Genomic DNA, 17,148 nt, shown 5'->3' on the forward strand with positions numbered 1-17,148 from the left:
TGAATTCTGCGTAAGAATAGCAATAATGAGAATGCATGTCCTCTGTTGATGACATAAATTAACTTCCTATTAACCAACGGAATATTTAAACTCTATGTTCCAACACTCGTGAGGTATAAGTTCTACCAAGGGACGCGTCTATACAATGACAGTCCAACCGTGTCAGTTCTTCTTGTTGAGAATAAGCTATTCAGTGTTAGTTTTAAAAAAATAATAAGTAAGGAATTTAAATAATTTATAAGGGCATTTCTGCAATTCAACTTTTAACTTAAGGCCTTCCCACTTTTAATATAGTATATATATATATATATATATATATATCTGTGTGTGTGTGTGTGAAGGCTTTAGTGTGAAGTTGAAAGACTAAAATATTCCTATAAAGTTAAGCGACATTATTACCCTTAAAATAAATAAGTTCTTCCTTCATCAAATTTAGACCAAAACTTTAATAAATACTCATATTAATGAAGTTGCATCGCCATTTTCATATTTATCTAATTTTTTTAATTATTTCTTTTATTTATACATTAATAACACAGAAAATCACCTCCGAAAACTAGTAAAGAAAAAAACGAAAAAGGGTTCAAAATGCCCCTAAACTATTGGAAAAAGTTTAAAAATGTCCTTCATCCACCTATTGGGCTAAAAATATCCCTACATCCACCTTTTTGGTTCACTTATGCCCTTTGACCGTTAGGTCAATGCTGAATTAAAAATAATTATTATTCTTTTTGTAAAACTTAAAAAAAATATTTTACATTTTTTTTTTATTTTTTTAAACTAATGAACCAGTAGTCCACTAATTTAGTAAGTCGTCTTCTTCTTTTTTTTCAGTTTTTACAAAAAAAAAATCAGTTCTTACAAAAAAATANCTGGAAAAAAAAATTGTAAAATCAGAAAAAATGTTTTTAATAAAATATTTTCATTTTTTAAAAACTGAAAAAATATTTTCAACAAAATATTTTTGTTTTTGAAAAATATTTTTTTTCAGTTTTTTTTAAAAAAACTAAAATATTTTCTTTAAAAAAACTGAAAAACGAAAATAAAACAAAATGCTTAAAAAAAACGGAAAAAATGAAAAAAAAATATTTTTCAAAAACGAAAATATTTTTTTTCAGTTTTTAAAAAACGAAAATATTTTATTAAAAACATATTTTTCCTGTTTTTAATTTTTTTTTTCAGTTTTTACAAAACAAAATGCTATAAAAAATTGAAAAAATGAAAAAAAAATATTTTTTGTAAAAACTAAAATAAATAAATAAGAAGACTTTACTAGATTAATGGGACTATTTGTGCATTAGTTTAAAAAAATGAAAATATTTTGCAAAATATTTTTTTTTTAAGTTTTATAAAAAGAATAATAATTATTTTAATTTAGCATTGACCTAACGATCGAAGGGCATAAGTGAACTAGAAAAGTGGATGAAGAGGTATTTTTAGCCCAATAGATAGATGAAGGGTATTTTGAACTTTCCGGAGAAAAAAGGTGGGATCACAACGTCATAACACAATCTATTGTGAATTGGAAAGTAATAACGAGTAACTCCAACACTCTGTTTGGATCACTGTTCCCCATCGTTTTATAATGTATCGTATTGTACTGTATTGTATTGTATCGTATCGTTTTATGAATACAATGTTTGGATAGATTGTATTGTTCGTTGTTGTTAAATAACATTTTGCTGTTTGGTTTGACTGTATCGTACTGTACTTTAACTGATAAGTTTACTACAATACCCTCAATTATTTTAAATATTTAATTTATCAAAAATTACACATAAAAATTATTTAAGAAAACCACTTTCTACTAACTAATCACTAATTATGTCTTATATATAAATTAAGTAATTAAATTCATGCAAATTCTATCGAAATTAGTTGAACAAGTTAATAATATTAAAAATAATAATAAGTACACTATATTTATAATTAGATCATAATAATAAAAATTAAAAAAAAAATATTAAGTAGACTCCATTCAGACAAAAGTAAAACAAAACATTTACCTGAAGAGTATGGAGAAGCGGCAGAAGAACAAAATGAGTTTTTCCCGTATGTAGGTTATTATATACTAGGTTATATTTGGGATGTCGTCTTGAGAATTTATATCGGTTATTAGACTTCATGTAAAATTTTATTACAAAATTATGTGAGAAAGAGACTTTGCTATTATTTAAAATAAAAAGGTAAAGGGTAAAATAGAATTATAAAGTAATAAGTTAGGGCATAATTAGAAAGAAAAATAGGAAACGATCCACCACACCAAATCGGTTGTTTCAAAAAACAGAACTTTCCAATGGATTTAAGGATACAATACAACCAATTTTAACTAAACAATCAAAACAAACATTGTTTGGTGAAAACAATACAATACGGTAACAACCATCCAAACAAGCTGTAAGAGCAGAGGCCCAAATTGGCAAATTCTATTCCCGTTTTCAAAGCCACTGCAACTCTCAAAACTTTGGCGAAAGGATGGCGAAACCACTTGCCGATTCGCGCAGCAACAGAGCCGCGGTTCAGGCCACCAACGACGACGCTTCCGCCAGCAAACTGTACGTACGCCTTTTTATTCAACTGTACAGTAACTCTTCAATTTTCTTCAGTTAATTTCCTAGATGTAATTTAGAGATATACAGTTGTATAATAGAATGCTTCAGAGACCAGCTATGAATATATCATTTTCACTGCAAATTATTGGAAATTGAGGTGAAATTTAAACCTAATTTTCCTCAAATTCCGTTTTATATGATTACTGTTGTTTATATTTTGTGTGATGTGAAGGTCATGCGTGAAAAAAGGATACATGAAAGACGATTATGTCAATCTGTTTGTTAAAAAACCCCTGAGGCGATCTCCCATTATTAATCGTGGTATGATATCTCTTTTTTTGCTTCTTAATCTATGGTGGTGTTGTGCTTAGTGTTTATTTTTTGGGGTTGTTTAATTGATTTGTAACTTAATTATAAGGTTATTTTGCTCGCTGGGCTGCTCTTCGGAAGATGCTCTATCAATTTCTTGATTGCGATCCAAATGCTGATGGAAGTGGCAATATTAAGAAGCAGATATTGTCGCTTGGAGCTGGCTTCGACACAATGTTTTTTCAGCTGCAGGTGCTTCAGTTTCTCTTGGGTTGTTTTAATATCTTCCATGATGATTGAAAAATTCACATAAAGGATCCCAAGGCACCTTTTGTACTTCTTTCACAAAAAAAGGATTTTCTTTTTGTAGCCAATCCAATGCCCTGATTCCAACTAGTTTGGCAGTTGGAACTAAGGCAAAGCTGACAGTATGCTATTGCAGTTCTGGAGCTTTAGTATGGTCTTGTTTACAATGTCTATTCATGTGTCAATTTTCCTCCATGTTGATCTTGGGGACCCTTAAATGAAGTTGTCAAGAGAAAATAGAGGTTAAGAGCAAAACGATCCCTCAAATGGGTTACTGTACGTTGAAATTTGAGCATCTGGTTCAGGCTACCTGCAACTTTTGTTGAACTAGGCTGACAGTTTGTGATAGTGGAATTTTGCTTTATGTTAAGATTTTCTTATACTGCTTGATGCTGCTTCATGTAGTTCTCCGATACAATAGATACACGCTTGCACGTTTCTGTAATTTCCATCTTTCAGAAAGAAGATTAATAGCTATATTTTTCTTTGGCAGGATGAAGGAAAAGCACCTCATCTTTACGTGGAACTGGATTTCATTGAGGTGAGATTTTCAAATGCTAAGTCCCCGAATTATGTCATAGCATAAACGAGGCAATATCTTTTGCATTTTGGCAAATCCATTTTACTTTCTTGGCTCAAAGAGCTCAGCTCTAGATGTTTGTCTCACAGGTGACAAGCAAGAAGGCAGCTCTTATTGAAACCTATAGTCAGTTAAGGGATAAAGTTGGTGAAACAGCATCTATCTCATCAGGTAATGAGCATGTTCACCGCTTGCAAATATGCAAATACTCTTCTCTTGTGAACTGCCAACTTGGTGATCCCTGCCTTTCATTTATCTTGGGCAAATATATGATTTCATTTCCTTGACAAGATACCATGTTGTTGAGCGCGAGGTGGATACATCAAGCATTTAATTTCTGTCATCTAACTTTCTGAACCATGTCATTTTTTAATACAGTATTTGTTCAATTTTATCTTCTTAGTATAGGTTGAATCTGTATGAAGGAAAAACGTTAGCTTTTAAAGCATCTTCTGTGACAGAAGGGTGTTCCTTTTGTGCCAAACGGAATCTAGCTTTTATTCATAACTACACGATGTTTCTTTGATAAGTCAAAATTTCACTACTAAACACCAAGTTGGATGTCAAAGGAATGTACAAGTAAATTATCATTTTAACTAACTCGAATGGGGTCATCCACGTTCATCTAACAAGTTCGCCAGTTATCTTTATTGACTTTACAACACCGTATTTTCTCGACACCAGAAATCCAAGTGAAATATGATGCCTTTTACATCATATTTCACTTATTTGAAGCAATTTTCTTCTATTAATTTTTCGCCATAAGCACAAAAAAAGAGACAGTGGTGATGTTTCCCTCTTTTCACTGAACTCTCCAGCTCGTTGTTGCTTCCTCTACTTTTCTTGGTATCACTCATAATATTTGAACAATGAAATACAAGGGTCCACATTTGTGAAGCCAATATGCAATGCAACAAAAGATGATTAGCATTGTTTTTAGTTTTTTTTTTTTGGGCACATGCAATGCTGGCTCCTACCTTCACCGGGTAGGAATAAGGTATGCGTACACACTACCCTCCCAGACCCCACTTGTGGGATTAACTGGGTTTGTTGTTGTTGTTGTTGGCTCACAAGTCACAACACAAGTATCGTCATTCTCTTTCTCAAGTTATCCGCTATAGGATAACATCCTTTTCTGAACCTACTCTTCATGTCCTCTTTCTGACAACTCCACGTAAAAAGATTTGGTTGTAAGATATCTTACTCGGTCTCCCTCCATACCATCGTATTCCCCCACTTCTCCTACAGAGGCATTATATATTTTGTGAAATTTCCTTAATGTCATACCATTCATAGACATGGATCACCTTCCTAAAACATATATTCCATATAACGCCTTGAGCATTCTTTCTCAAATAATCAATTACTTCTGCATCTTTCTCGTTTACTAGACCATATACCTTTTAATATGTATTCTCCAAGGATATTCACCGGGCATCTTTCCAAAACCTTACCCTACAACCCTCACTCACCTAGTAAGCAATACATTAAAGTGAATTTTCCTGCTCCTTACTACACTTTTACAGTGTTACTCCATAAGATCTTGTCTAGTCTCTCCATTGTTCTAATATCTACACTTACTACTTAGTAGAAATTATCTGTCTACATAAAAAGGTCTGCTCTTGAGTGAATCCCCACAACCGTTTTCTAAGAGTACTATATTGAATACGGACAATCTCCTGATTCCCAAATCCCCTTAGCTTATGGAGACCAATATCTTCATCCATAATTCCATTCCACTTAATGAAATTTTTTCTCCCCATCCATTCCTTCTTACTGTTAATCTCACATTATTTTCTCCGACCAATTTGCGCCACTTGCGTGCATACAAAACATAGACATAATAAGTGGTGTATTAGCGAGGGTAGACTTTCATAATGTTATTTTCCCTCCCTTACACAGATATTGTCCTATTATTCTCCCCCGTCTTTTCTCAAATTCTCAACCACAGGCTACTACAGATTTTAATCTAATTTTTTCCTCCGATCAGTAAACTAAAGATACCTTGTAGGTAGTGTAATCAATTTTGATCTGCAGATTTGTTGTAATCTAATGATGTTTTGTACCTCCCCTGCCGGTACCAACTTGGAGTTTCAAATATCTACACATGATCCTGGCACAACTTAAACCATACCAAATTTCTGAACAAGTATCGAATATGTCTAATCTGGGGTTCACAAGAAATTAAAGTATCGTCTGCGAGTAGTTGATAGATATGGTTACATTATCTGTCCTATCACCACCTACCTCGATACCCTTGATGAAACCTCATTCCCCCGCCCTATGAATAAGTTTGCTAAGTACCTCCCTCGCAAGTAGAGTTAACAATAGAGACAAATGATCCCCTTGTTTAATTCTCTCAAACTTGAACTTCCAAAGAAATCACAAGCTAGAATGAACAAAATATCTAGCTCAACTAACTTATCTTATGCTTTCATGCAGAAAAGGGAGAAGTCCATAGTGATCATTACAAATTGCTTCCTGTAGATTTGCGCAACATAGACAATTTAAATGATGTTATAGCCCGTGCAAATTTAGACCCCAGGTTTGTCATTGCTTCGTTGCTATATTATCTTAACATCTTTTTCTTTAATCTCCACGAATAAAGCACAAGTTATGTTGAAGGATTTTAATGTATTAGGTCTTCCTTTGTCAAGCTCAGTGAGTTGTGCCTAACCGCCTCTAAATTTATTGCTACTATAATGGTAAGTGTAATATGACAAGCTCTGTTTACATCTATATCTTGACTATATTACAATCCTGGTGGAACAAAATTACTTGATGTGAAAGATATGGAAGTATTACAAGTAATCTAAATTGACCAGTTTTAGATTTTTTTTTTTGAGACTGGTACCAATATATTAAAAAAAAAAAAAAGGGCACTAAGGCAGTGCAAAGCAATATGTACAGGGGGGGGAATATCAAAACTGATCCATCAGACTTACAAAAAACCTAACATGACAACCAGGGACTCTGTATTCTCTACATGCCTTTCTTTACACCAAAAATAAAACAAAAGAATACAATTCATCAAAAAAAACATTCTGAAGAGTCAATATTGTATCTGTCTCCAAAAATTCTTGAGTTCCTCTCTGTCCACACTGTCCACCATACACAAGCAGGTATCAGTCTCCACCATGTCTTCTGACTGACTACACCTCCAATGTTATTCCAGGACTTTAGAAGCTCCAGAGTAGTTGCAGGCATTGTCCATCTGAGGCCCGCAATGTTAAGGAACAATTGCCACAATTGACTAGTGATAGGACAATGCAGAAACGGATGACTGTTGATCTCCAGATCTCTGCCACATAACAAACATCTTGAGCATAACAGAAGTCCCCTTCTTTGTAGGTTTTCTTGGGTTAAACAAGCTTCTCTTGCTACCAGCCATGAGAAACAAACCACCTTAAAGGGAGCTTTTGCTTTCCATATGTTCTTCCATGGCCATCCCACTGTATGCTGATCTGCATTTGTAAGCATGAAATAGGTGGATTTGACAGTGTATACCCCGTTTTTGCAACAGTGCCAGAATAAGGTGTCCTCATTTTCATTGAGCCCTTTGAACCCTTCCAAAACCTTAAAAAATCAGCAATTCTCCCCATCTCCCAGTCATTCAGATCTCTTCTGAAAGTGATATTCCGACCTGCTGACCCCAAGCTGCTTCCATTAAAATATCAGGCATGTTTGCAATACTGTAAAATTCTGGGAACATCTTTTTAAGTGGACCATGCCCAAGCCAATTATCATTCCAAAATAGTGTCTTCCTACCATTACCCACCCTTGTGCTAGTGTTAACCAACACAGAGCTCCATAGTTGTCTGATAGATTCCAAACACCTACCCCATAGGAACTGTTGACAGGTAGTGCACCACTGCTCAGTTTGACCATATTTCTCCCTTCTAACCTTTCTCCACAAAGCATTAGTGCGTGAGTTGTATCTCCACATCCACTTCATAAGTAAACTTTGGTTGTGTGCCTTGAGGTTCCTGAGTCCTAGACCCCCCTGCCTTTTGCTGGTGATAAGTGAGCTCCAATTTACGAAATGTATGGCTCTCTTATCTTTGTTGCCCTGCCAGATAAAATTCCTCCTAAGTGCATCAATTACATCAGGTACATCTTTTGGGTTATAGGTGAGTACAGAGCACAAAGGCATTGTATTGATTTGGGCATCAAGAGATCTTAACCCTGTAAAAACAGTAGAGCAGACAAAAAAGAGCAACTTTGGTTGTGTGCCTTGAGGTTCCTGAGTCCTAGACCCCCCTGCCTTTTGCTGGTGATAAGTGAGCTCCAATTTACGAAATGTATGGCTCTCTTATCTTTGTTGCCCTGCCAGATAAAATTCCTCCTAAGTGCATCAATTACATCAGGTACATCTTTTGGGTTATAGGTGAGTACAGAGCACAAAGGCATTGTATTGATTTGGGCATCAAGAGATCTTAACCCTGTAAAAACAGTAGAGCAGACAAAAAAGAGCAAGGTTATATAGTTCTTTTTTTTCCAATAATGGTGTTGTCCAGGCCAGTTTGCACGTGCCTCAGCGATTCTGCCTGGTACCTGCTACCTTTCACTAGCATAGGTGCCGGTAACTATTGCCACATAAGCTTAGTTAGTGGCAGAGAGGTGTTGTGACTTGTGTCCAAAGAAACATGTCTCTTAGCATGTAAAGACTTGTAACTTGAAAGCCGTGATGAGCTATTAAACTAACAAGTTGGGTTACTGCTAGTTGTTGGTTGCTTATAGTTAAAGATTTGGGACTACACCAGGAATCTTGTAGTTAATAGTCATTTTTGGACAACTGAAAGGCATATAGCTTATAGGATATTTGGATACAGAACAACTTTTTCCTGGTTGCGCTTAACTTGATTAATTGGCTGTTAGGTTCTTTTGCGGTTTACAGATTCTACGCTACTATTCATAGTATTGGTTCTCATCTTCTTCCTTCGTTTCTCCACTTTTCAAATTTATAACTATCCTTATTAAAAAGAAACTTTTAGAATTTAGATCTATCTTGTCTCCTTTTTGATTCCCATGTTCTGAAAATGCTTATCATTGTACATGTCCAAGATCATACCTGTTAACTGCACATTCTGATGTTATTATCAGTTTGCCAACATTTATAATTGCAGAATGCGTTCTGATATATTTGGATCCTGATTCGAGCCGTACAATTGTTGGATGGGCTTCAAGAACCTTTTCCACGGCAATATTTTTCTTGTATGAGCAGGTTGTTGAAGCTATTAAGTTAAATCTTGGATTCTTTCCTGAGCTTGATCCATCCCTTGGTCCTATTAACTTGAGTTCTACTGCTCTACTTTCCTAAGCTACTGTGAATGTCCTGCTGATGTATTATAATGACTTAGTTGTATATAATTTGGCTTATTACAGATCCACCCAGACGATGCTTTTGGCCAGCAAATGATTCGTAACTTGGAGGTACTTTTGGCTGATTACTTTTTTAATGATTGAGCATATCTTTTCCCTCACCCTAACTCGTTTTTATAGACTCAACATAATGTTGACCTTGAAATAGACTTTATTCTTCAATGTGTCTGCAACAACATTATAATTCCTTTTTCACTTTCCAGAGCCGAGGCTGTGGACTACTAGGAATTTATGCTACACCAACTTTACAAGAGAAAGAAAATCTTTTCCTTGATCAAGGATGGCAGGTATTTCCAAAGTGCAAATCTGCTTCTTAATTTTGACATTAAGAATCACCATACCTTTCTGTTAAAAATTTAATATATCTAAGATGTTAATAGCCTGGATTAGGCCTATGACTTGTTCCTCCATTCCAGGTGTAGGAGGCTTATTTAGTTTTTATACAGACTTGCAGTATTTCCAACCATTTGCCTTGTCATCCCATCTCCTGTAATCAAGGATGGTAGAAGATTTAATTTTCAGCTGAAACTGCCTTTTTGGTTGAGGGTCTTAAGCCTTAAACATGATCTAGAAGAGAATTATTGATTAGCTTCATTGTAAACCAGGAATACTATCCAATATGATAAATAAGGCTAATAAATCATCTCCTTAACCCCACTAACTATTTAGCTATAGCAGGTTAGATAAGGCACATGCATTAGTTGCTTCGAACTTGCATTAGTTGTAAGCTCAATCTTTTAACTTTGTAATTTCCAGTTACTGATTAATTTGAACAGTTACATATTGCTAAATACTAACAGCGGTTTAGCTCTAGCTAATTTATTAACTCTATCAAAGAACACGCGTATTTATAACCAATGGTTTGTCTTTTATTGATAGCAGAAAGCAGTAGCTTGGGACATGCTACGAGTTTATAGTGATTTTATTGAAGCTCAAGAAAGACGCAGGTTAGTATGAGTTTTGATTGTGCTTGTACAATAATTTATAAACATGGGAATGATATGAAATGATATGATTCATCTGAAGGTGATGATTTGGTGCTACAATCTAGAGGCATAGTACTGGCTTTAATGACCATACTAAGCTACCCAAGATATTCCACGTTTAGTCAGAGCCTTAGAGGTCTGTAAGTCTATTTTTCCTTCCTGTCTCTCACCCACACAAAAAGGAGGGGGGGGGGGGGGGGTCTTCACATGCATATTGTCAGGGTAAATGTTTAATTGTTGTTGCATGCACAAGGCTCTAGGTAACATGTTTGGGCACTTGATCTATCTATACACAGTCTGGTTGTGATTTGGTCTCATCGTTTTTTTAGAAGTTTATCTTTCAATCGTATAGGTATCTTCCTATTCGCACAGTACTCTTGTAGCTCCCCATTTCAGTGTCATATTAATTTGTTTATTAACTCTTTGTCTATCATGTATTCATATCATTTTTCAAGAAAAAACTGCACATAGATACTTCAATTGTCCACAATTAGATACCGTAGTTCCATTTTATCTCACTTCAGCGTAATTCTTCTTATGGGGGTTAAACTTGTGCATATATTTTGTTTTACTTGTACTTGTACAAAAATTCTTGCTCTGTAGAGTGTTTCTCCATAGTTACTTGTGGTTGACCCCCGTGCAGTTTTGTCAGTTAACACAATGTCTTCTGCAAATAGTAGGCATGGGACCTTATCTTTCAAGGCAAATCCAATGTTTAAACCTATTGTCATGGGAAACTCCTCTCCTATGTATCTCCTCTGATTATTCACACTTGTGTTGGCTCCTTCGTACATTTCTTTTATATGACGCTTAACCTGGATTAAGTCTATTGTGTGCAAGTCTTTCTCTCTCATTTTTGCTAGTCATGCATCTCTTTCCCTCTCCCGCGTCCCTAACTTTTGATAGAAGTCGTCTGGGGCTTTACCTCAAACTTAATAGCCTTTTTTTAGCTTCTAGTCGAGTCTTATGCTCTGCGAAGGTTTCACTATCTCCTGCTTTTGGTAATTTCCTATACCACTCTTTTTTTGCTTTAATAACTCTTTGCACCTCCTCATTCCACAATATGATTCTTCTATTTGAGATCTGAGACTTGTACACATACCCAAATCTTCACTTTTATGCAACTTGTCATTTTTCCGCTGAATATATGCATCTCTGCTCCCTCCAATTGTTTCTCCTTAGTGTCACTACCAAATTCTTGATAATGCAGCTCTTCTCCTCCTTTGCTCCACTCTTTTGCTTCAGATCAGTAGGACTTCTCCTAGTATAACCTTGTAGTTTTTACATGTAATGATGCTTTCTAGAAGTATGAACTCTGTTTTGCTATGGTTATCTCTTAGCTTATGTTATCAAATGTGATTCTCTTTTTCTAAAGTATGTATCAGTTAAGCTACTGCATAAGTTAAGAAACTCTAAAATAGCCTTCACTCCTGAACCTATCTCCTGCGGTTGAAGTTGTCTCTGTCTACCAACATGTCTATTCAGATCGTCTTCAGTAAAATATGTTGGTCATTTGGGATCCCTTGGACCAAAGTATCCATATTTCTCCGCGGAATATTGGCACTAATGATGTTGAAAGTTTTCTTTCTCCACTGACTAGATAATCCGTCACTATTTCTTATTTACTTCTATAATTTATCCTTAAGCACTGGTTGTACAATGATCCCGGTTTCCATTCCTGTTCTTATCTATTTCATAGTAATACAATTTATAACTTGTGTCGTAACTCTAGCCACTTTCTTGATTGACTTACTCTCTTGTAGACACACCTCATCTGGCCTAAAAGAAAGGAAAAAGGTAGATTTAGTACATCATCCTTTGGGACATTGTGGAGGATAGAAATCAGAGATGTTTTAAGGAGTTCATACTTCATAGTCCTACTCAAAATTTGAAGTTCAAATCTTAGCATCTCAGTCTTTGGCATTTTGGTGTAGGTTTGAATTTGTAAATAATGCAGCAGATGATTAGATGAAGTACGTAGAGCGATGCAACTCCTTATATTTTGTAATTTCCACTTTGCCGTTCTTGATTCTTCACTGATAACAAGTGATTACCTTGTCGCAAGAAAAAAAATTCAATAGTTGAGAAAAATAAGAGACACATTCTAGAGAAGATCAAATACTAGAGATCTGATGCTAAGATTTTGGTCTCATATATGATTGTGTGTTTATTCTTTGTATCTTTAACGATCAAAATGCTTTATTTCCCTATGAAACAAAATTGAAGTTCTCCTATTTTTTAGAAACTTTTTATGCTACGAAGCTACTATGGTTTTCATGAAATTTATTCGTACCTTTTTTAGGTTCTGATATATCTTTTTCCCAGGATAAAGCTGATTCCCTTTTTTTTCTTTTGCCCCTTTTCACTTTATCTTATGTTGCGCTGGGAGAACTCACAACTTTTGCAGTCTCAAATATACTTGTATGTGATTGTCTGGACAGGATTGAAAGATTGGAAATATTTGACGAATTTGAAGAGTGGTATATGATGCAGGTAAGTTTCTATCACCCCTTCTGCATTTGACTGCAAAAATTATTCAGTGTGTTTGCTTGGGATAGTGTGACCTTATCCATACCACTGTGAAGTAGAGCACTTTGTTCCAGATTCGTACATGGGTTGGCTATCTTTCACCTTGCAAAACGAATTTCTGGCCTGTAAATTTTGTATCTGGCATCATATTATTCTACAATCTGTAACTGCCGGATAATTAACCTGTAAGATGTCAGTATACAACTTCGAAGTTGGAAACGATGAGAAAGTATATCCAAGTTAAAAATTACAAAATGCAGGCTGCTTTACTTTGGTCCATTGGCGTATTCAGACTTGCCTTTTCTTGACCTTATGTTTTGGAGGAGCAAGATGCTGCTCTTTCTTTTATTTTTTAAATACGAATTTATTGTAGGGTCCATTGATGCTTTACCTATACATGTCAGCTGTTTTAGTCGAAAGACAACATTTCCGTATGATGTTATTTGAATGATGATGTTAGTGATGTAGTATCTGAATCTTCCTGTGCCAATCAAAATAAGTTATTGATGTAGTAGAAATGAAAAAAATCTAAGTTAGGTGTGCTGTTTCTTATGTCATGTGCTCACATGCCTTTTGATCAGGGGACTTTGACTGTTTAAAAGTTCTTAATCTGTTACAACAATACATTTCCATTATGTAACTTGGGATCTTGTAAACTATTAGTGCTTAATGTCAACAGAATTTGGGAATGAATACATAAAATTTGATACTCCTCTCATCATGTAGACCCTGTTCGACTACGTGGAATTTAAAAATAAAAAAGAAAAACAAATTGAAATGGAATATTTCAGTATACTGGATTAATTTAGAGAACTGCTAAAGTTTCGGAAAATGGATTGTTTGATGAAAACGTCTTGTACTAAAGCTAAAGGCAATATAAAGTCTATATGGTGGTAACTTGAAATCTACAATCTGGCAAAATTTCAGCATCTAGGAGAAGAGGTGAAGTAAATTGAGATGGACGAAAAAGATAGTAAGACTTGAGGAAGTATTTGAAAGACCCAAAAAGAAAAAAGACCAGAGGGAAAATAATTACACCAAATGGCTGCAGTTTTTTTAAGTGACAGCCGAGGTAGATTTAATATAATCTTGGTTTGGAATCTTGTCACATCTTTCAAATATTGCTTCTACTGGAAATCCAAATTAGATTTACTAATGTGTGAAACTTTATTTCGGTCAGGATGATATTCTTAAGCTTCAAATATATCCATGATATGACTATCTCAACCCCCCACCCCCACACCACCCCACACCACCCCACACCACCCCCCACCCCCCAAAAAAAAAAGATCCATGATATGAAGATATTGATTAATCATGTAAGAAGACCCTACATATTGAAGGTTGAAAACTTTATGAAGATGATGAGTAGGTATCAAAGCCTGAAGAAAAAAGTTGACTCATAGTAATAAGTGGTACGTTTCTCAAGCATTGATGTGTGATACAGTTTACATTAACAAAGTACACAAAGTTTAATTTGTGGTCCAAATTGCTAGTCCATCCTTTGCCAGTTTATGCTCGAAGGGGAAGTTCATGTAGTCTATTCAGTATTTTTCTTCTTGCAACTGTGTCTGTTAATGAAAGATTGCATACTTATATGTCTGTGATCCAGTTTGCTGGTCCATCTCTTTTCAGATCATGCTCGGGGAGAAAGCTTGTTTTATTTCACTACTTTATTTATCTTGTATAATGTTCCTCTTCATTCAGAAATTAATCTATTTTTCTTCTGAAATCCCAATTGCAGGAGCACTATTGTGTTACATATGCAATCAACGATGCTATGGTATGCTTATATCTCTTCTCCATTAAACTATCTAATTCATTCTAGACTTTCAGGAGTACTTCACTAATCGCATCCATCTTTAATGTGATCTATATTACAGGGTCTGTTCAAGGAATTTGGTTTTCCCAATACACAGCCTATGACAGACACCTCCATTGCAACATCCACATGAAAAGAGGACCTGATCTTGGCAATCATTTTTCTTCAATCTCTGATGGTAACCAGAATATGAATGGAGGCTTGTTCCTAGTTGATAACTTGGCAGGGTCAGAAGGTTTTTCATGTACTGAAAGGGTCTCAACCAGTTCTGGGTCCTAGTTAGGTGTATTAAGGAATGGTCATTAGTGTGAATGCATCTATACATATATTTGTTTGACGTGAAGGGGAAGATCCTCTGCAGATATTTTTTATTTATTTTGTATTATGTTGGACTGAAATGAGCTTGAATGGACTGACATGGGCAATAAGAGTTCATATAGCCGATTCTAACTTGCTTTGGATTGAGGTGCAGTTCGTGTTAGTGTATGAAGGGGAAGATCCTCTTTGCTAGCTGTTTGGCAAAGAAAAACGTGGTAGGGCCCTTTCAGAACGGAATTGTGTTGTTTTGCCCTTGTTGGGTGGGGAAACACTTGCATGGTTGTCTCCTCTTTTTTATTAGATACTCTTTTCTCTTTCTTTACTTATCTATTTGCATCATCCTTTTGTTTTTGTATTTAATTGACTATTGTACCACCGAATTGGTAGATACGAAAAATCAATGTGCTTCATCATAACAACTTTTGTACCTCAAATAGGATTCATAGCTGTGGAAAATAAAAGTACTTCTTTTTTGCGATCCTGCATTTTTTAGGTTATCATATATGTGCAGATTGGGTGCGTGGACTCTATACATCTGGCTAGGGGTGTACAAAGGAAGCCGACAAATCGCACTAACCCAATAATTCGAGTCGAACCGAGAAAAAAAATTCAATTATGGTTCGGTTTGATTTGGTTTGGTTTGGTTTGGTTTTAACTAAAGAAAGTCAGACTGAAACCAAACCAACTCGACATTACATATATAGAAATTTGAGATATATCTAATGTATAAATATACTTACTGTGATGTAATTTATAAATATTTCCTAAACTTTTTCATAATTTTATCTTTTAAGGTATTATTTCAAGATTGGATATAAAATTTTTTAATGTTTCAATAATTTTTATAACCATTAATATTAGTAATTTAAATAATGCTAATAAAAGCCCAAACCAAAATCAAAAACATCAATGCTAACAAAAGACATTCAATCAATACTCGGAATGACAATGTATTGAATATCTATTTTTTATTTTGCAATGATTAGATAAAGATGTATAACCTTTTTTTTTAGCGTTTGATCATGTAATTAATACTCCCGCATGAGTTTACTTATTATAGCATGACTTAGTACTTTTAGATTATGTTTATTTTTATTATGGCTTTTTAATTAACAATATTTATATTACGTGATTTTATTGTCTTTATTGTTGAATATTTTAGGATAATGCCATGACACATCTCATATTTTGTATTATTTTCTTGAAAAATACCTTATATAGTTGTATCTTACTAGGATTAAAGAAATATTTTGAGCACAAGTTATATGTTTTGTGCTATGAAGATTTTACCGGCAAAAAACCCGAAAAACCCGAGAAAAATCGAGATTGAAAAACTCGAGTTTTATTGGTTGGTTTGATCTCAAGATTTAATAAGCCGATACAATTGGTTTGGTTTGGTAATTGCAAAACTCGAACCAAGCCGGCCTATGTACACCCCTACATCTGGCACAACAGACGTTTATGAAAAACACAATTCAGGGTGTGTACATTTATTTAACGAACTCTATCCATGCATCATGTACCTAACCTATAGCAAAAACAATTATTTGCTCTAATTAATATCTTGACCGAGTTGTCTAGTGATTGCAATTTTATCCTTTCCCCTTATTCAAGAGAAAGATTTAGGAAAAAGAAAGGGTAGTACTGGGCGGAAATCCTTGGGAGAAGTTTTAGCAGTGAGATGCCTCACTATATTTTGTGTAAAAATTTACACACCATGTTTACACCAATTTAATGAATATACGAGATGTATCTTTATATGTACTGTTATCACAAAATTACCTATAATTAATGAATGATTTTATTTTACCTTACTTTTATAGTTAACCATAGTAAACCCCGAGTATAAGTAGGGTTTTTAATATGTTTGGGATAAACCAAGCCATAGTCATCAATGCATTGAAATATGGATGGAGGGGGATGAGGGCCCAAAGCAAGAAAAAGTGGTTGCACCAAGTGGAGGTTGGAATAATGTAATCCTGAGAAATAGATGGAAAAAAGGGTCCCCCTTTGTGTTCACCTTTTTAGGAGGGAATAGTATTATGGTTCTATCATTTTCTATGGATTGCAGCCCTATCAGTGTCTCACACTGTCTTCGCTCGTACTTATTTCTACTTTCTAGGCTCTATTCTGTTCCTGTTAAGTGCTAAAAAACCCATTTTTAAGGACATATATATAATTAATCTTGCTTGCAGCTTTAAGTTACTTCTTAGCTAAGGCTGCATGATGAAACCTTCGAGGCTTCTTCTATAATTTCCTGTTCCTAAACAGTTTTAAGACCGTTACAAAATGTATTTATAAAGTTGTAAACAAAGTTCAATTTGTACTTGAACACACTTTCTTTACACAAATAACCGGCCGAGT

General features: G+C 34.8%; 1 protein-coding gene across 2 annotated transcripts; it reads left to right on the plus strand.

Annotated features, from left to right (window-relative positions):
- On the plus strand, window positions 2,389-15,259 carry LOC109224239 (tRNA wybutosine-synthesizing protein 4). Of its 2 annotated transcripts, none has more exons than XM_019388827.1 (13): window positions 2,389-2,555; window positions 2,785-2,873; window positions 2,971-3,113; window positions 3,661-3,708; window positions 3,837-3,918; window positions 6,190-6,292; window positions 8,851-8,971; window positions 9,133-9,180; window positions 9,333-9,416; window positions 10,009-10,076; window positions 12,557-12,608; window positions 14,389-14,427; window positions 14,528-15,259. In XM_019388827.1, exons 1-13 carry the CDS (start codon window positions 2,476-2,478, stop codon window positions 14,597-14,599), a joined length of 1,029 nt encoding a protein of 342 aa, XP_019244372.1. In that variant the 5' UTR covers window positions 2,389-2,475; the 3' UTR covers window positions 14,600-15,259. The 2 variants fall into 2 exon arrangements, with proteins under 2 accessions (XP_019244372.1, XP_019244375.1); XM_019388830.1 differs by having other exon boundaries at window positions 2,390-2,555; window positions 10,012-10,076; window positions 14,528-15,106.

Source organism: Nicotiana attenuata, chromosome 1 (genome assembly GCF_001879085.1).
Source record: "Nicotiana attenuata strain UT chromosome 1, NIATTr2, whole genome shotgun sequence".
Lineage (NCBI taxonomy): Eukaryota > Viridiplantae > Streptophyta > Magnoliopsida > Solanales > Solanaceae > Nicotiana > Nicotiana attenuata.